The sequence below is a fragment of the Cavia porcellus genome, unplaced genomic scaffold, assembly GCF_034190915.1.
Source record: "Cavia porcellus strain 051 isolate PalLab524CR breed Dunkin Hartley unplaced genomic scaffold, mCavPor4.1 scaffold_7, whole genome shotgun sequence".
Lineage (NCBI taxonomy): Eukaryota > Metazoa > Chordata > Mammalia > Rodentia > Caviidae > Cavia > Cavia porcellus.
The window spans coordinates 93,385,318-93,406,402 of record NW_026947490.1 but is presented as its reverse complement, the minus strand read 5'-3'; the positions used below and the strand labels follow the sequence as shown (position 1 = coordinate 93,406,402).

The 21,085-nt window shown below is 38.1% G+C and overlaps 1 protein-coding gene across 5 annotated transcripts in view; it reads right to left on the bottom strand.

The window, feature by feature from the left end:
- Positions 1–262: 262 nt before the first annotated feature.
- Lin28b (lin-28 homolog B) overlaps positions 263–21,085 on the bottom strand; it is a 135,283-nt gene continuing 114,460 nt past the window's right edge. For all 5 annotated transcript variants that reach the window (XM_063253944.1, XM_063253943.1, XM_063253942.1 and 2 more), the window contains one exon: positions 263–5,586. In XM_063253944.1, the coding sequence (XP_063110014.1) occupies positions 5,217–5,586 (370 nt within the window). In that variant the 3' untranslated portion in view covers positions 263–5,216. The remainder of the gene's footprint in view (positions 5,587–21,085) is intronic.

Below are 21,085 nucleotides of genomic sequence, written 5' to 3'. Positions count from 1 at the left end.
ATTACGGGTTTTTAAAAAGGTTGTCCTCCTCCTCCACATAAGTCAGGGCAATACTGCTTTTTTACAAATTTTAACGTTTTCATAACAAAAAGCTCTTCACATCTAAGGGTTGCACAAAATTGTAAATGTACTTACCACTACTGAAGTGTATACTTAAATGACTAAAGAAGCGAATTTTCTGTTGTTTTTATCACAATTAAAAATAAAGGAAAAAAGTAGGAATTACAGTAGACCACTAAAAGAATTAAACGAATCATCCAGGTAGAGAGAAGCAAATGAGTTTTAATTATGGGTTTGGCCAACCTGTAGAAATCAAGTTTTGCCAAACTGTTTTTACAACATGTTCAAATTTTACCAAATTGTTTTTACAGCACATGATGACTGCCGTGCAGGTTTAAGGAATGTAAATTCACATTTTAGATATTTGGTACCCGTGTACCCTGATTATGATTGTCTTTTTCAAATTCTTTATAATTATTAGGAAAAAAATGTGTAAGAAAAGTCTAAAATGATCTTCCGAAAGGCTTGGAAACTTTACTTCAGGCCACTCTTTTTGTGGGGCAGGGAGATACCAAGAACCGAACTCAGGACCTCATGCTTGCAAGGTAGGCGCTGAGCTGAGCTAGATCCCTGGCTCCAGGCCACTCTTGTTGACCACAAAAGGTATGTTTTGATTCACAAGTTTGCATAATTCCTTCTAAATAGTACAGGGCACTTCCCTAAGATAAAGACCCACATTTCCTTTTTATTTGTACTGTCCTAAGTAAGTTCAATGCTAATAATTACCGCTCTCTGCAACGATAGCTTATGCTTCCATTGCTGCAATCTCTGCCTAAGTGACTGTTTATCCATTTATTCAAGTTAGCAATCACATAAATCATGACAATCTCCAAAATCCATAATAAAAGTCAATGTTATATGTTTATTTTTTAATCAAGTACTTTGTAAGCCTCAAAATATCCATAATTAACAGAGTAAGACAATAGCATGAAATGAGAATATAAACCCACATTGCAGAAAGACAAACAGCACTTTAGTCCATCGAGGTGACTGAACACGAGTGAAGTGCCATTCTCACCATCAACCCCTTTTTGTTCTTTAAAAACAGTTCGACTGGTTTTTAAAATTTTCACTTGTAAACAACATGAATCAAAATGGACAATGAGGTTAAATCTAAATACTATACAGTATAATTTTAAAACACTAGATAAAACACTGTATTAAAGACAGGAATTAGGGTTCACTTTGGTCTCTAGTATGGTAAAGGTGTTAATTATATTAAAGCCAGCTTGGTGGTAGGTGCCAGTGGTTGAGAGATGGGGTTAAAGAGGTAGTCAACACCATCATTATCAAGCTGGGAACAGCCACAGATGTATTAAATATCATAATACTTTCTCACAGTACAGTACTTTGCCATAACTTTGCAGCTTCGTTCCAAACATAAAATTTAACAATGAAGCCTAGGTCAACCTGTCACTCTTAACAGAAAAACTAGGACACAGATCACACAACCAAATCTTAAACAGGCTGCTGACAGTTAAGTTAGACAAAATTTGATGCTCTCAACAAGTCATTCCTTTCTAAAACAAACCTCATTAAGACATCTAGAAAATTAAAGTCAGTGCGGCTGCATATTTTCCCAAATTTTATAACCAAAGGGAAAATGCACATATATATTTTATGATAAACATTTCTTAGGGAAAACAGATAAATTAATTTAAATTAACGTTAAGACTTAATGAGATTTCCCATGTTCTGAATAATCCATCTTAAAGTGAATGTTACAAACTTTATTAACACTTATGGGCTTCTATTCACAAACTAAATACAACCAGCAGTAACTTGGGGCTGCACTGGTGCAAAATAAAACTGAGCCAGAATACAGAACAATACTGGCAATCAAATTGGGCTGATGCTAATAACATGATGTTTCTTGATCTTTTTCTTTACATTGCACGCGGAATTTCCAAGTTGTAAGCAGGTAAAAACCATTCTAAGTCTTTCAACTGTAAAAATACATCCAAAGGCTACAAATGCTAGTATAAAAATGCTTTCACTATAATCTGCCTTTAAACAAAACAACAGCTCACGGGGCTCAGAGATTGGCAGTGCATCTTCAAGAATTAGATTTGTGCTGACACGAGGCTGAGTTCAAGAGGCAGCTTAACTCACAGACCTAGCGCTCACCGGGAGTAACTCCTACAAGCCAGTGCTTCCCACAGACCCTTTTCCTCAGTAGCTACGAATGGCATTGCACTTGAAGTTCACTCCTTGGCAAGCCAGTGCTAACTACCTGCCTGGGGCAACGGAGATGTGTAAATGAAGGAGTTTGGCATATTTCATATACAACTTGCTTGGTGTGATTACCGTATACTCATACACCAACCTCTCCGCCTGCTAACCTTTCTGAACCCGCCCCCCTCCCAAGCTTTGGGCAAAGCAGCTATTTCTAAGATTGCTTGTGTTCTGGTTTGCTTAAGCCAAAGAGTGCCCATAGTTTTTAAAACTAAATACATGGTTAACTTTAAGGAAATGCTTGGAGACTTTGCTAATTAAAGTGAGATTCTTCATTATTCAAACACATTTGTCCAAAACATGCAGTTATGAATTGCTATCTATAATACAGATAAAAAAGATTCTGTACCAGAGAATTCCCAGTCATCTGTAAGGCTAGAGCAGCATCGAGGTGTGCTTTGTATCAACAATGAGGTAGCCCTGTGCTGTAAACAGAATATTCACCATGTGCATGAACAGTAGCAGTGATATTCACATCTGCAAGAGTAAAGGAATTCTGCTTTGGAGGACTTTTCACAGGAAATAAACACAGAACTGATACCTGACATTCAGGATTCTGATCTATGGCCTAACTCAGAGGTAGTTACTAACATCAAGTACATGTACTTACATAAAGGTCTAAGTTATCTGGCTTGTTTTGAGTAAGCAGGACTGTAGACTAGTCTGTAGGAAATAGCAACATTATATGGAATGTTCCCTGAGCAAAGTTCTTTTGTCCTGAGTACGTTATGTAATAGTGACAGTGTTCTCATATAAAAAAATAAACTCCAACTTTTACCATTGATAGGTTTGGTGTATGCTCTTAGTGGGTCGGTGCAGTCAGATGCTGAGACAGATTTAAAATGGTACCTACAAGGGCCACAGTTCTCCATTCATACCATCATCTCAGCTCTGAACTTCTTATATATATATATACAGGGAATGCCCAATTTTCAAGTCCATAATTTCCTATTTCTACAGAGTCAAGGAACTTTGGTTTGAATTGTCAAAGTGACTTGTCATATTTCACATTTTTACTGTTAACCTGCTTGTTATACCTGCTAAAAATTAAGCAATGCCACTTTGATTTGTCTATATAATTTAAATAAGCTTGTAATCCTCACGTAGGGAAATACTTCTCTACAGCTACATCACATTCAATATCGTCAAAGGCAGGCCTCGCGGCACACTGACACTTCAGTACACACCATGGAGATCCCGTAAACAGTGCTGTGAACTCCGCGCTGAGAGATGAGGACTGGCCGCCCAGCCCAGGCACGCTGTTCTGGTGGCCTGCTGGAACAGCGGCACCTTTATCAGCACCCACGCAGGACAGCACAAAAGGGAGCAGAACGGTCCAGCAGAGTTATCTTACGGAGTCAAGTGGTCTTCTTGCTGATTATCTGAGCTTACATTAACAGGCGCATACAAAACTATACTTATTGCCAGTAGTAAGCATTCTAACTAATTGGTACCTTTTTGGAGATTTTCAGAAATTTGCCTATAATGTCTAAAAACAGGATGATTCCAGGTTAATTTTTTTTTTCATGACTGAAACCTAAAGCGACTGACACTGTGACTGGTCCCTATCCAGTTTGTCATGGTAATGAAAATCAGCTTGAGAAGTAGCATCTGATGTTCACCCCGAACCCCCCTTTTCGGGTTCCTTCTCTGAAAGTACTGAGGGGAACAGTCATCAGATCAATGCTACTGGGTAAGACACTTCCAGCTACGTGGTGGGAGAGGCTTCAGTACTCTGTCCAGACCTGTCACTGTAGTTGCCTGCCACCAAACACTAGGGTTTAGTATCTTTCACAGGTCAAATCTACTGGACAGTTCTGAGTATCCACTTAATTTTTACTCTCAACCCCAGTATTTTATTTTTCACTTTCATGCTGCTTTTTGGAGAACTCTTCAAAGGGAGTAAAAATAGCCACCAAAAAATACAGACCATATGATTGGAGTTTTCCGGAAAGGTCTTCAGTAGTAAATAAGGAGGACTCCCTGCACTTGGCAATGGATCAAGACTGACTGAATTAAGGGGAGCTGCTGTTGCCACAACCCCTAAAACTCTCAGAACATGTTAGAGATTATAACGAGCTCGGATCAAAATACCACTGAAAATCACCAACTTACTACATTTATACATTACCCTCCCCTTTGTTTCTCTTATTAGGCATGTAATTTACAATCAAAATATAGAATTAAAAACACTGAAATGTCGGCACAGAAACTACACATTCATTGTCTCTTCTGGAGCTATATATTCCAGAATCAAAACAGTTATGGCAGTCAGAGGCATGTGGAGTTAAGGTACTACCTTCAAATGGGAGAAAAAAATCACTCCATACATAGCAAGAAAAAGGCAATCCCAAACTTGGTAGAAACTGGATGTCTTACAAACCCTTAGTACCCTAGACTGGCAGCTTTGAGATCTGAAGTTTCCTTTGGTTCACACAAAAGGTAACAGTCATGTTTTCATGTTGTGTAATATAAAAAAGTGATAGTTTAAGAAAAACTCAAGGGATTATTTTCTAAACCATCTTAAGTACTTCACGTGGCTTTTCAGTGTCTTAGAGATGTCCGATTCTGTGAGGGCGGGTGTGCTTATGCATACACACACACACACACACACACACACACAGAAACCCTCTCTGTATATGTCTGCAATCCTAGGAGGTTCCTTAAACACCTGCGCACAGATTTAGGCTCCGCCCCCTCACGTGTGCATATATTGATATATATAGCATCTTAGTCTCTGAATTACACACAAAACATGACAACTTGTTCAAATGCAATTTGCTTAGAGTGATTTGTCTGTTAAAAATCCACAATTTCTCACAGCAGTTAAACATCCCAGGCTGCTCTCTCTGAATGCTGCTTCCCTGCACTTGCACGAGGTAGACCTCCCAGCCGGGAGGAGAACGCAGCAGGAAGCAGGGCTATGTCTTTTTTCTTTTCTGAACCGAAGGCCCCTTCTTGCTCGGCTCTTCTGAGGCTGCAGACGCCTTGGCGGAGGAAGCCTCTGGCGGGGACCTGCCCGGCCGTTCCGGGCCCCCCGCCCTGGCCTCCGGAGGACGAGGCGGGGAGGTGCGGCCAGGCCCGCCTCCCCCGGCTCTCGGAGAGGCCGAGGTGCAGGGCTGGGGTTCCGCTTCCGGTCTTCCCTGAGAACTGGCAGGCAGCTGGGCGACAGTCTTAAGGGGGCAGTTCGCCACCATGTGCATCACGCTCTGACAGTAATGGCACTTCTTTGGCTGAGGAGGTAGACTGCATTCTTTCGCATGGTGATCAAGGCCACCGCAGTTGTAGCATCTGTAAATAAGAATGAAGAACATCTTAGAAACAGGGGTAGCATGCGCCTGAAAAATGTAAGTCATTAATGAATGGTAACACACACATAATTTAAAAACTTACCAAAATACACAACTGCCAATGAGACCAGTTTAATGTGACTTAAGAGTGTATAATGCTATTTACACTGGTTGCTTCAAGAATCACAGTCACCAGAATGTTCCAGCAACTTTGGTCGTGATAAACACAATAGCCAGTGTCATATCGTTAGTAAAACATGAAAAGCTATTCAATTATTTCTAGGTAGGAATAACCTGCTCATTTAAATTTGACAGGTTATTTTCAGAGATTAGTCCACTAGAGGGCAGTCCACACTCAACAAAGTCAACCAGTTGGCTTTAAAATGAATAAAAGTACAGACAACCTTTGCCATGATATGTAATACCATTTCCCTTAGCTACTGAAAAAAATTATAGAGCGAATTAAATGTTATGAATTTAAAACATTTTTAGTGTTAATTATTTTGACTGTGAAAGGACGCTTCGTGTTTTACTGCTTTGGGTCAATCATAAAAGGTGCGCATTCTGAATTGGCAAAAATGAGGCAAACAATTGTCTGTTTTTTCATTTTTCAGTGTTATTTGACAATAGAGTCAAAAGACGGGCTTTTCTTTTTTGCAGTGGTGAACAGGTATATATCTTAACAAACTGGATATTTCTAAAATTTAAAGGGAAAATATTACACTGCAAATTCAATACTGTTTCAAACATTGTTCTAAGAGATAGTACAAAACTACCGAGTAAAAACTGCGGATTAATGCCGACATACTTTAAAATGTCATCTCTGAAAAATGTTCCTTATAATAATGATTTCCCACTCAGTTCTCTTCTACAGTGGGTTAAGTGAATTCTTAAATCAAATTTACCCATCTGTAAAATATCTTCTTCTGAATTAAAGTCACTTCCCGAGAATAACATCCCTAAGAGGTCGTTTTTGAAGGAGAGAAAATAGGTTAAAGGCTTCGGGGTAATAGAGCTGGCTCTCCTGCGGACACGTCAATTTCAGCGGTCAGTATGTGTTATCCAATTCAGGAACCCTTCTGCCCGCTCACTGACCAACAGACTGATGTCAAAATTCCACTTTCACAAATAAGTCACACTCTGTGCCGTACCACTGCATGTGAGTTATAACGTTTATTGTTAAGGACACCATTAACTTTGCTTGCCTTGCATTCTGATCTGCATAGTTAATTCACCTGCTTGGCTTTTCAGGTGCATGCTATCCTTAGGCCAGACCTTGTTCTGTCTACACTGAAAAGACCTGCACTCGCTGTATCAAAGGAAGGAGTGGGACTTAGCTTTCCTCCTCTATTTAATCACTCAGTGTCAATCGTTCTGCACACGGACAACACCCAATTATGAAACCCTTCCTTTCCCAGGGACTGATGCCAAAATGGAAATATCTAGCTACCTTTCAACTCAAATGACATGACAGCCACACACGCCTATATGGAAGCTACGCATGGTTCTAGGCCCTTTTGTTCACTTTCCACAATCCTCCAAAGCAGTCTTTATTATTTTGAATAAATTTTACAATTATGTGAACATAAAAATGGCCAGTGTCCCCACATATAGCAACATGCTTAATAACTGTAAAGACATAGTATCACAAGCAAAAGACCACAGATAGAAAATTATAATCATACTTTGTTATATATCCCAAGCTACACATAAAAAAATAAAATCTGCTGGGTTAGCATAGGCAAGGCCCCAGGACAAAGCCCCAGGTTGCCCCCAAATTTTTTTAATAAATAAAATTTCCATGTTCAGTGTTTTATAAAATGCTGAGCTAATGATACAAAGTGCTTTTCACATATTAAACATAAATACTTTTAGAATATTAAGTTCTTCATAAAATTAATACATAATCTAATGAGCTAGAATATTCTATATGTATTACTTTTTATTTTTGAAGCCTTTAAAACATATTTTGATAAACCAAATTGATAAAGCAAATCAGGCTGAACATGTTTTAAAAGATTATCAAAGTAAAATTAAAAATTTTAAATGAAAGGGTGCCATCAGTAGATGGAATAGAGGCACCTAAAATAGCCGAATAAAATTTTTTAAAAAGTATTTTAGGCCTTTAGAATAGAATATATATGTGAGATATATATACACATATATGTATTACAGAATATAATATATATTTTCTGAAGACCAAGCACTTCTCTTAATTAGTTAGAACATATCCAAATTTCTAATAATTTTTTAAAAACAAAAACTGAATTAGAAACCAGAATTAGATATGCTTATGTGAAACATAAATAATTTCAATGATACAAGCTATAATAGAACTGAGCTCAAATGTGGATGACTAAAATATATGTAGACATTAATTTTTAAGTGATATTCTAGTGTTTTAAGTGAAACACTTCACCAACTATAAAATCTCCTTTGATCACAAATGTGATAAAAAAATTTTTTTTTTAGGGTGAGAGGTGAGCCAGACGGAGCCAATTAGTTGGAGCAACAGTACATACAATGTGATTTTAAAAAATACAATGAATGCTACTGCTGTGTGGCATCTAAAGGCAAGGCAGAGACCTTCGATAGGAGAAGAGGTACATGGAACCTCAGTGCGGGACAAGTTTCAGCTTGTCTGGTGCAGTCGGCTGGGAGCTACACTGGAGAGATGATGTTTTATAAAGTACTCTGTACATCACAGATCAGAGATACCACATTAACAGGACATTTTTTTCAACTTTGTTACAGCTATGTCATTATATGCCTTTAGATTTCAAGCTTTTTAAGAAATGTCATCAGAGGACATAAAATTTGGGTCTCTGGTTATGATCTTGAAACCAAGCTTCAGAGTTCTCAATAGAGATCACCCAGCACTCCCTGTGCAAAAACAAAACAAAAACAAAAACTATGTCAACTGAGATCTAACATCAAAGTGACATTACCTGTGTTTTCTGACTTCGATGGAATTGTGCCAGCTGAGTTTGTACCATGGAACAGTATGATGAGGCCCTGAGCCATTTTAAAAGCTTATTAGAGCATTTAAGAAATGATACGTGCAGAAAATGGCCTGAGAAATGCTCAGATGGTCTCACCCCCCATCACAACAGTGCTGTGTCACAATCCGTTTCTGGTATAATCATTTCTGTCAAATAAGTATACCTTTATGCATCTTAATCTCTAGATCTAGCACTGTGCAACTTGTGGCTCTCCCCAAAAGTCAAAATGATCATGAAAGATAAATATTTTAAATCTTCAAGACATTGAGGCAGCCACCACAGTGGAACTAGACACTCAGGAAAGCGAACTGCAAAACTGCTTCAGAATCGACAAGAAAAACTGCATGCGTACTTGAAGGGAAGTATGCATTTTAACCATACTTCATACTGGAAAAACTTGGAATGCTTCTTGCTATTTGAAAATGTTAAGAATCTATACGGAAATTCAAATGTCTGTTCTGAGTAGCAGTCCAAAGCACTAAGAATAAAGACACAGGACCCGTCTGCTTCTCAAGACGAAGGAAACGCTGAAAAACTGTGAGTAAAGAAGAAGTAAGGAGACAATGTAGAGTGGAAAAGAAGGCAGTCTTGGAGCTGGAAGAAAACGTAATTACAGCAAGGGAACAGAAAAAATTCCTGGGGCGCAGCGGCGGTGGTTTAGCTCAGGGGTGCAGCGCCTCTCCGGCAGGCCTGAGGTTCCGAGTTTGATTCCTGGTAGGAAAAAAATTCAAGGTGGGGGTGGGGATGGAGAAACCAGGACCAGTGGTTTGAAATGGGAGGTCAGCCAGGGCTTACGATGAGCCACAGGTTGGAAAGAATTTCACTAACTAAACTGAAGAAAAGGTAGCAGACTCTTTAAGGAGGGGAGGTCACCATTTTTAACCTTCACACTGTCCAGCAGAAATAAGGGGGTGACGGTGTAATCTACAGTATATGACACCTGGAAGTTGAAACCTTGGTTCACTCTCTGGTACCCTCCCAAATCAAGTAATGCTGCTAAAAAAGGTTTTCCGTTTTAATCTATCTAACCGCTTGATCCCTAATTCACTTGTGTGTCAATCAACACAGCACATGAATTCTAGACCCAAGTCTGGTGGTGGTGGGAGGCAGTAAGCAGAAGTAATGCCATCAGAGAAGCCGGAGTCCGACAGAAAAGCGCCCCGAGAGTCACCTTTGCCAGGAACGGCCCGCACTCTGTGTCCTGAGGCTGAGCACACTCTAAGAGCCTCCCTTCGGAGGCCCCGCTCTGCTCTTCCAGCCTCGGAAGCATCTCCGTGGACTGGGGCGTGCTTGGTGCTCTCCGTGGCACCAGCCCCTTTCGAAACACTGAGGAGGGCAAGGAGCTTCCAGGCCTCGCCGGGCGGGACCTCGCTCAAAGTCAGCCACACTTTGAGGAAGTTGCTTTTGATTTCATTTTTCTTATATCTATGCTCCTTAAGACTACAAGCTAGTTAAACAATAAAGTTTTTAATTAAGTTTATTTTTATATATTCTTAAATAGTAGGAAATACTAAATTTTTAATAATACTACTTAGTAGTGACACAGGTTGTTTTTAAGGGTTTCCTGGAAAGCAAATACACATATAATCTCAGAAAAGTTTTAATTATCATTTAAAATGTAAAACCCAATAACATCCTTCTCTATTGCTTTAATTCATGCAAAAAATAAAATATTCTATACATAGTACGGTATACTGTTAAGAGAACTTAGTAATAAAAATAATGGCTTCAATTTACTGAGTACTTATTGTTCTCAAAACTGTAAGGGTTTTAATATGTTGTACAATTTAGTGTTCTCCTAAACTGTTCTCATAAACTGCTGTTCATGAAGACACTAAGACTCAGAGTTTATCTCAAAGGAAATTTTTGTTGAAAATAACATATTTCATTTCATTTTTATTATATACAATGTCACACCCAACAATATTGATCTGACTTTATTATATGTAAGTCTATAAAAATACAGGAGCCTGGAATTTAAAACACCAAACACACTCATGCATGGACATACCCACAGACAAACACACAGACACACATACACACATTTAATGCAGATGCTTTTGATTTGGGTTACCGCTTTTCCACTGGATGCTACAGTCTGGGGAGTCAGCGTCCATCTTTGAGGGAATGGAAGGCCGGAACTAGTCTAGTCAGCTTTGTCACTACCAAGACCAGGTTTTATTTCTACCCTTCCTATATGTCATGTTGAAAAATTTTGTCTAAAAAGTCTTGCAAATATTTTTCCATTTTCTCTAATCAGAACTTGTAGAAGTTCTCTATAATCATAATTTTGGGTAGAAATTCTATAATCAGTGTTATCAAACTGAGTCAACAGAAATTATAGTCAAAAGAGAGAAACCTGGCCTTTTAGCCCTGGAAGCCATCCTGTGATGTGAATGGACTGCAGTCATTCTCTACTTGTTGAAGTCAGTGTAAACTGAGACTACCTTCTGGAAAATAATTTGACTGCATATTTCAAGGAATTAATATACAGACCCTCTTTACTGGCAATTCAAGGAATGCGCCCTCCTGGAATAGTCACTAATAAGCACACAGATGTGAGTTTTAAATATGAACCACAGCATTGTCTGCATAAAAATGTAAATGACTATGACAGTAGATACTTAAAATGAAACACAGGTGATCTGGTTACAGAGTCTACAGCCTTTACTACTATGCTTTAAAAATGTACAATCGAAAAGTAAAGCCTACATATGCCAAGAAACACTTTGCAGATACTAGGGAATGAAATAAAATAATTTTGAAAAACTGAAGTAGATCTCTACGTACTAACATGGAAAAATCTCCATGACAAGTAAAAAAGGAAAATACAGAATATATACTAATCTTTTCTAATACCTGGTTACATGATAAGAAATTATCTATATATCTTATCCTTTAGTGGATGCAACCTCTATACTCAATTATTTTCATAAAATCAAATAAAAAAATCAATCACTTTTGAACACACACTATAGTCAGTTGAACAGTAAAACGGATATATTTGCATCATTGACATTTTCTCCTTACTGTTTTGGGGTGTCTTAGGTTGATTCACTTTTCTCTGATGAATGACATGGTTTATCTTGTAACACCAGCTAAAATGCTCCAAAGTAAGTTGAAAAACAGCTACACTAACAGCAATAACTCTTTTCACAAACCTTTCATCATTTTATGAAAACAACAAGATAAGATGGAAAACGTGGGGGACAGGTACATGTGATGGATGGCAGTGCAGGTCACTGTCAAGTAGGGATGGGACACATAGCCGACTTTAAAAAGAGGCCTCAGAAGGGGAGACAAGCATCAGAGGCACGGGGCTGAAGGGAGTCTTCTTCACGTCAGGGCACTTCAATCAGCGGCAGTTATAAACCAGACACTTTTGTGTTTCATACCATTATGTTTAAAAACACTTGGTAGATTCTGCAGCAATTCCATGGAACAATGATCATTTGCTGACTCTTCTACTTTGTAGCCTAACTTGAAAAGAAGCATAATAATGAATTCTAGGTCATAAATTAAAATCTTTATTTGCAATAGAAGTGTTATCTCTCTTTTAGATGACTAACAGCATCCTAGACAGGTAATCTGTTCTGGCTAATGGAAACAAAGAAAAAAGAAGGAGAAAGATATATTCAAACACAGATAACTTAATGCTTTCCAATTTCTTGGGAGTAAAAGCAGTTTGTTATGAAACAGGACCCAACCCCACACACAGTGGGCACTCCGCCAGGGCAGCTTTCAGAACTGAAGACAATGAAGGGGAGTGTCTCGGTCAGCAGCAGTACACACGCACGCGTGCGTGCACACACACTCCTGCACACACAGGCACTCCCACCCAAAGGCATTTTTGCAGTAATGACAGTCTAACTATCCAGGCTTCAAAGTTCCATGCTCACTAGAAGTTTGCAGTTTATCTACCACATTTGGTCACACTGATCTTTAGGGTTAGAGTATTTGAAAAAGTTATTGCTGCCAAGCATAGGGACGGACACACGCCTATAATCACAGCACCAAGGAGGCTAAGCCAGGAGGCTTGCACAAAGTTCGAGGGCAGCCTGAACTACATAGAGATATTCTGTCAATCAATCAATCAATCAATGGTACTGTCAATATATAAAGAAAGAAAATGTATTTAATATTTAACTTGAAATCAGTGATTGACTACGTACAAGATTCAGATTATAAAATGTAGTCTGAAAATGTTTGTTTATTTACCTATTACAGCAGCCTGGGTAAAATGTTAAGAGCCCATAGTGCCTGCTTTTCCCCACAGCATTCCAAATTCACCACGTCAGATGTGACTCTGTGATACATAAACATTAACTCGGCCTAAAGAAATTCCACTAGTGCTTTGTATTAACTTTTGTAAATGATTCTCTCTTGCTCATCATGCAATTTCTTTAAGGATTCCGATCTGTAAACCAGCATTATTTTTATCTATGACATTATTTTACAGGTTAGACTAAAGTCATATGTGTATGTAAAAAATTTTCTACTATGTGTGCACTGAAAAAAGTTTAATGTTAAACATTAAACCAGAACACAAGAACTTTTAAAAGAGGATTTCATCATGGGATAATATTTTTACCCAGAAAAGTAGATATAAACTTCCAAACAATATATGAAAGAATTTAAATACTGCAATAAAAATACCATAATGACAGCAGGAGAAATTTTAAAATACGCACAGAAGTCAAGAATCACTTTTGCCAGGTAGAGTACCTGTAATCCCGCACTCATGAGGTGGGAGGATCACTGGCAGTTTGAGGCCAGCCTGGGCTGCTTAGTGAAACCCTGCCTCTCAACAAGACAGGAAAATAAAAAAAAGAATCAATTTTGGTGGAGTGACTGGTTAACCGTGCAGAAGTTCAGGTAGCAGTTCCAGTTTATAGTGGTTGTTTGCAAGCCAAAAGTAAAAAGGAGTGCAAATTAAAAGCTGTTACCCTAGGCTAAGGCAAGAGGTAACCTGCTGGGTTACCTAAGAGCTTTCGTGTTAGCATGGCCTCTGACATCACTAATAATGGTAGGCTCTGAGTTTTTATGAAAACAGTGGTAAAGCACTACTCTACTGCTGTGTCACTGAGTTACTAGCAGGGGCTTGGAACTGTATTACTGAGTTAGTAAAAAGTATTGATAAATGTTCCATTTTGACAATCTGTATATAAACAGTACTTAAAATATTTATAAAGGACTAGCTGTCTTTAGAGCATGTGGCTGTGATTTATTCAAAATGTACCCTCAGGACTAAGGCACCAAAAGACGGTGCCAAGTTACCTCTTGTCTTGAAAGCTACACAGGAATCAGATGGAATTAAACCTACGCTGCCGAACTCACCAAGCAAACGTTTCTAGTGATTATGTGTGATCTCCTATCCCCACACCAGCTACCGCTGAAAAAACATTTGATGACATACAGATGAAAAGTAAGTAACCTCTGTCCATTTCTCCCTCTTGGTCTCTTGTAACTGATTCTGCTGTATACTGCTTTTTGCAAAGAGTCAGTAGTTACTAAGTTTTTCTCTATGAAACTGGGTGGATGAAAACTGCACACAGAAAATCGCCACCATGTTCACACAACCTCCATAAGCCATGACATTTTCTGATCTTGAAAATCAGAATCGAAAATGAAGTCACATAAGGTACTCTCAGCCTCACTGTTAAAACTGCCTTCACATCATAAAGTTGATTGGCTATGGCTTTTGTTTATGAGACATTTACTTTTATTCTGAGGATGATTTTAGGGGCTCCAGTTCAGTGGACCAAGAACTACTATTATACTGCCAACTTTGGAAAAGTTGTAGGCTTTCAATTCCCCAGAGAAAATGTATTTTTCAGCCAGAAGTCAAAGAATTCCTACAGATAAAAGTTTAACAAATGTGACTTTCCAGTAAAGAAAAAATCATAAAAGATGAAAATAGGGTACCATGAACCACATACAGTTAGTAAAATCAGACTTGGTTCAAACATTGGATTGATGGGATTTAAGAACATCTACCCTAACCTAGAAAATAAAAAATAAAGCTGGCATAATTAGAATCTACATTTAATACCACTGTATATCAAAAAAGAACTCAATACCTTGTAAAGAAGATAAAATAACCAAGAATCCCTACATCTACCAGCCCAACATTCTGCCTACAAGAAAAATATTACTAGATATGTACTAAACAAAAAAACAAAAAAAACCCACCAATGACAACTAATCAAGGGCTGGGGACATGGCTCAGCAGCACAGTACCTGCCTCTCAGGCACAAGGTCCTGAGTTTAATTCTCAGTACCAAAAAAAAAAAAAAAAAAAAGAAAGAAAGAAAAAGTAATCAACACCCTGAAAATGCCCAAACGTTGAAAATACACAAACTCAAAATAGCTGTTGTAATTATGCTCAACCACATAAAAGATGAACAGGAAGGCTGGAGATTTAGCTTAGTGGCACATGCGCTTGCCTGGTAAGCACGAGGTTGTGAGTTCAATCCCTGGCACAAAAAAAAAAAAAAAAAAAAAAAAAACAGGATGAAGGGAAAAGGAGGAATAGTGATAGGAAAAAATTCCAGACCTGAAAGTTACAAGGTTTAAAAAAATTATAATGTTTAAAATGAACAAATATAGCCATTGCATAAGTTATCTCAAACTCAAGAAGTGCCAGTGAATTTACAGAACAATTATAAAGGGAAAAAACTGAATTACCAAGAAAGCACAGGGTTACAGAACACAGATAAATGCCTCTGTGACGTGTGGTATGACAGGAGATCACCTGACACGGGTAATTCGGGTTTCAGAAGGATCAAGAGGAAGGGATCCGAAAAGCATCCTGGAAGAAACAATTGCCAAAAATTTCCTAAATTTCACGATAATCATCTTAGATCAACTAATCTAAAAAAGATCAGATAGCCTTGAACATGACAAATACAAAGAAAACGATACCTAGGGAAGGCAAAATTGAACTAGTTTAAATAAAGGAGCAAAATGAAGAAAAAAAGATTTCATATTAGGGAGCAAACGACATGTGCCACCTGCTCAGAAACAATGGAGGACCACTGACAGTGGGGGACGGTACTTCAAAAGGAGGAACAGAAAGCAGCTTGTAACTGAGAATTCTACATGTCCTTAAAATATCCTCTAAAGTGAGGGTGAAATAGAAATAGTACCTGAGAACTTTTTCCAAGTAGAGAAAATTCTTCAAGAATAAGAGAAATGTTACCACATAAAGACTTACACCTACAGAAAGGAAGGGCGGGAACTAGAAATGAGAAACATGCTGAGAAAGTGATACTTCAAGTAATAGAACTGGAGGATTTATACATTACATCTCAATAAAATAAATTATGCAAGAGCACACAGGAAGACACGCAGGGATGAGTGCAATCACACTTCTGTGAGGCTCTTACATTTCTGATCATAGAACAATATTAGGGGCTGGGAGTTTAGCTCAGCGGCATAAGCGCCTGCCTTGCAAGCAGGCAGTCGTGAGTTCGATCCCCGGTACCGATAAAAACGAAAAGACAAAAAAAACAAAAAAACAAAACAAAACAAAACAAAAACAACAATATTAACCAAAGGCAAAGAGAAAATGAAAATAAAACAAAAAATTAATAGCACAATGGTGGACTCAAATATGACCATATTAGTAACTACATTAACTACAAATGCTCTCATTATTCTAACTGAAAGATATGGATGGTCAGGTTTGGGGAGAAAAATATCTAATTATATTTTGATTATTACAAAATTTGGTGTGGCTGCATTAGTATTAAACAAAGGGTACTTACAAAGAAAATGAGACGGCTGGGAATGTAGCTCAGCAGTGTAAGCACCTGCCTGGCAAATGCAAGGTCAGGAGTTCAATTCCCAGTACCAAAAAACAAAATACACACACACACACACACACACACACACACACACACACACACACAAGAAACATTCTGTAAACATAAAAGGTCAGTTCATCAGGAAGGCACAATGTTCTCTTCTAAAATACCTGAAGAGGCAGAGGCAGCCGCCAAGGGGGCGGACGGAAGAGCTAGGAAGCCAAACCACTCCTCGTTATTTTTGTCTCAGCATAAGTTAGGATTCCAGCTCTAACTCTTTACTCTCACCAGGATCGCCACCTTGCCCCACGTGTTCCGTTTTCAGGTCTGTGGGTCCCTAAGTGTCTGCCAATTCCTTAAAAATCAATTAAATTTATTTTTCTCTCTTTCTCTACTTATTCTGTGCCCCATTTAATGCTGCTGATCGACTTTCTGTCTAGTAAAAAATCTGAATTTATTACAATAATCTGTAAAAATTAACAAAGAAAGTTTTAGGACTAGTTTTACTGGTGAATTCTGCCAAATACTTAAAGAATTCAAAAGTTATTAGAGACACTTCTTGCCAAACTATTCTACAGATCAAACTCTATACCAATTAATTCTCCACAGGACAAGTACATTTTCTAACATACATAAATGTAAAACATCCAAAGCAATTTTGAAAACATACAAGCTTGGAGGACTGATACAATCTAGTTTCAAGAATTAATATAAAGCTACACGCAGTAGGATTTTTCAACCTTGGTGTCTGAGCCATTATGATCACTCTTCTGTGTGTGGCTGTCCTGTGCATTAGAGGACGTTTACCAATACCTCTAGCCTCCATCACTTGCTGCCAATAGCAGCCCTTCTCCCAAGTTAAGAGTCAAAGCCAAATCTTGAAACACTGCCAAATGTCCCCTGCAGGACAAAATCACCCTCAACTAATCAACATGGAGGCCCAATAAAACAAATCACTTGTCCATCATAATGCCAACACCACAGTTAATAGGGAAGCATAAAATACAGTTGCATTATACCTATATGAGGCCAATGATTTTCAACAAAAGTACAACTGCAAAGCAACAAGTATAACAGAAAATACTGGAAAAATTTGTAATTGCCAAATCTTGGAAACAATCTAAATGCCCATCAACCATGGAATGGATAAAAAAATATGTGGTATTTTTATCAAGTGGAGTATTACTCAGCTATAAAGAAGGATACACTTGAGGCTTTCACAGTTAAATGGTACAACTTGAGACCAGACTCGTAAGTCAAATAAATCAGACTTACATGTGTAAATATTATACTGTTCCCTAGTAAAACAAACAAACAAACCTGAAAAAGTAAGTAAGACCCAAAATGTATAACAGACATTGTGAAAACAAAAGGGAAAGAAAGTGCTCAAAAGGAAAGAACACCTGGGATAGGGGAAAGGAGGAAAGGTGGCATGTTCACACGTACACATACACGATAGATAACTGCACCACTAACCTGCTAGTCACCAGAAAGAAGCTTGTTTTCATTATTTGATCTTCTTTTTTTTTTTTGGTCTTTTTCCTTTTTATCGGTACCGGGGATCGAACTCACAACGGCCTGCTTGCAAGGCAGGCGCTTATGCCGCTGAGCTAAATCCCCAGCCCCCTATTTGATCATTTTTGGCCATTTTTCATGCCTAAATCTTATAAGCCCTCCCCAATCCCCAGACTCCGCAGCCATCCCGGCCTCCACCCCCGTGCCCAGGAAATCTTTCTGTCTCCTGTTTTACACAGGCAGACGCCCTTCACATTGGCTGTTGCCCTCCTCCAGACTCCTCCACCAGCACAGCTGATAAAAGGAGCTCCACTTCTCTGTTCTCACGGAGAGCTGCACTCCCTGGTGCCACGTTAAAGGCCTCTACAATCTTTGTCTTCTCTCCTGTTCTCTGTGCTGCCTCAGACTGAGTGTCAAAAAACACTCAATATTAACCAGTGTTAATTTCCTATTACTTTGTTTTGAATGTCTGTATTGTTTTACCCTTTGTGTTATTTTTAAATTTAAAATTAAAAAAAAAACAAGCATCGGGGCAAGCAGATAAACTCGTGTGCAAAAAATCGAATCTCATTCTCTATTTAATACTAGGTATCAGAATAAATTCTTTTATAACTTATAGGCCCAAACATAAAAGGTATTGGGCTGGGGATTTAGCTCAGCGGCATAAGTGCCTTCCTTGCAAGCAGGCAGTCATGAGTTTGATCCCCGGTACCGATAAAAAGGGAAAACACCAAAAAAAAAGGTATTAACTGCAGGACTTCTAACAGAAAGTACAGGAAACTATCTTCATAACTTTGGGATAGGCAAACATTTTAAAAATATAGCAAGTTCCAATTACTTTACAAATATGATAGTCATCACTAAAATTAAAAAAAAATGTGCCCCAAAAGTTAAGATATGACAATGAAGACAACCCTCAGAGTTGGTGAAAATATTGTCAAGACATTTGGCATCCTAGGAATGGGTACCCATTTGGCATCCTAGGAATGAAAACTAAAATCAACATGAGATACCTCTGTTTGTCAAAAGGTTAAAATAAAAGCTGCTAGAACTTCAAATACTGAGAAGGATATGGCCCAAGCGGAATACTGCTTGCTGCTTTAGAAAACCGGCAGCTGCTTATGAGGGTTATAAAACTACTGTGTGATCTAGTTATTTCACATTTATCTTATTTCTCAGAAGAAACAAACCTATATGCCCATGAAAGACTTATGAGAATGCTTATGGCAGCTTTTTATTCATACACCAATACATTATTAATAAATATATACAAATTGCAGAATATTCATTTAAAAACTACACAATATTAAAAGAAAAATGACCTAATGACACAGAAAATAATATTAACTAAATTTATTAACAGTATTTAAATAACATACATTAGAAATGCTTTAAAATTCCTTGTTTACCCTTGTTAAGCTTCGGCTAAACTCTAAACTAATCCGTGGGGATAGATACCAAGAGCAGTTACACATAGAATGTAAACACTGGCTGGGGAAAGATGCATGAAGTATTCAAGAGATAGTGAAAATATTCAAATACCTCATACTTTGGGGCATTTGAAACACGGGTGGGTGTTCCAGCCAGGCACAGTGGTGCAGGCCCATAATTCCGCACTCAGGCACGTTCAAACAGTAGAATCACAAGTTCAAGCCCAGCCTGAGCAACTTAATGTGACCTTGCTCCAAAACATAAAAAAAAGGGCTGGGATATAGTTTAGTACAAAGTCCCTAGGTTTAATCTCCAGTACTACAAACAAAAACAAAGGTGTCTATGCGATCAAAACTCATCAAATGGGCTAGGAATGTAGCTCAGTGACACAGGGCTTGCCTAGCATGCTCAAGACCCTAAATTCAATCTTCAGTACCAAACCGAACCCAAGTGTGCAAATTATACACTTGAGATCTGTGGATTCCAATTCTTACCTCAATTAAAAAGTAAAAATATGTAAGGAAATGGCAAATACAAAAATTAAAATAACCATATCCATGTTTTCATTTGAAAATAATTAAATTCAAATCTATTAAAGTAGTTTGAAATTTCCTGTGCTTGGTATATTCACAGGTAACAACTATAAAAGATCCCGTCCTGTTGATATGCTGTGTTTTAACTTACACAGCTCTCAGTGACAAGATTTTCTGAAAGGCAAGGAACTCTGAGAATGCTCACAACAAGAGAAAGTATAATCTTCCCTTAATTTGCAACGTAATTCCATTTCGAGAAAATTTGATCTATGCATCAAAAATTACTTGTATTTACGTAAGAAACACAGTGTAATTGGTGCTCAGATATTTAGAACCATGTTTTTCACGACGATGAGTGCTGGCTTAGATGTCCCTCGTGACCATGCAGGTGGCTCCCTGAGCTGTGTGGCATGCTGTCTCATACAGGGAAACTGTCTAGCAGTACTGAGAGTAACCTTCCCCACGGCACAATGACAAAATCTTTACACAAATTTCAAAACACTTTCTATGGGAAGGTACTGCCATTTCAGTGAAGAACAACTACCGATTTAAAGAAATAACAAAGGACTGCCCAAGGTTTGGCTCAGTGGCACAAGCACCTGCCTGGCAAGTGTGAAGTTGTGAATTTGATCCCCAATACCAAAAAAAAAAAAAAAAAAAAGGAAAAGAAAAAACAAAGGACTGAAAATATGATCAGAAGCAAAAGACTAAAACATCATCAAAAAGTTCTGGGAAGGGCCAGGGATTTAGCTCAGCAGCACAAGCATCTGTTTGTCAAGTGCGAGGTCGTGAGTTCGATTCCTGGTACCAAAAAAAAAAAAGAAAGAAAACAAAAGAATTTCTAGGGGAAAAAAAGGATCTAAAATGAAAATCCCAAAAAAATGGCTTAACAGACCGGAAAAGGTCAGGAATAGCCACAGCTCACTGACAGGCCTGTCTTACTCACATCATGTTTTTTTTTTTTTAAAAAAAACAGATTTTACACTACATTTCAATATATGGAACAAAAACCCCCACAAGGGATAGAGAAAACAGCAAAAAGGATGTTTTGTGATATTAAAACAGTGGAAAACTGCAGGTTTTTGAAAGAGACCTTGAAAGTGGGCAACTGAAATATTTTCCAAATCTAAACATGCATTTAGAAAATTCTACATTTGCAGACAATCCTACAAGCCACCATAAAATATTCAACAAATTTTCTAGCATTGTAG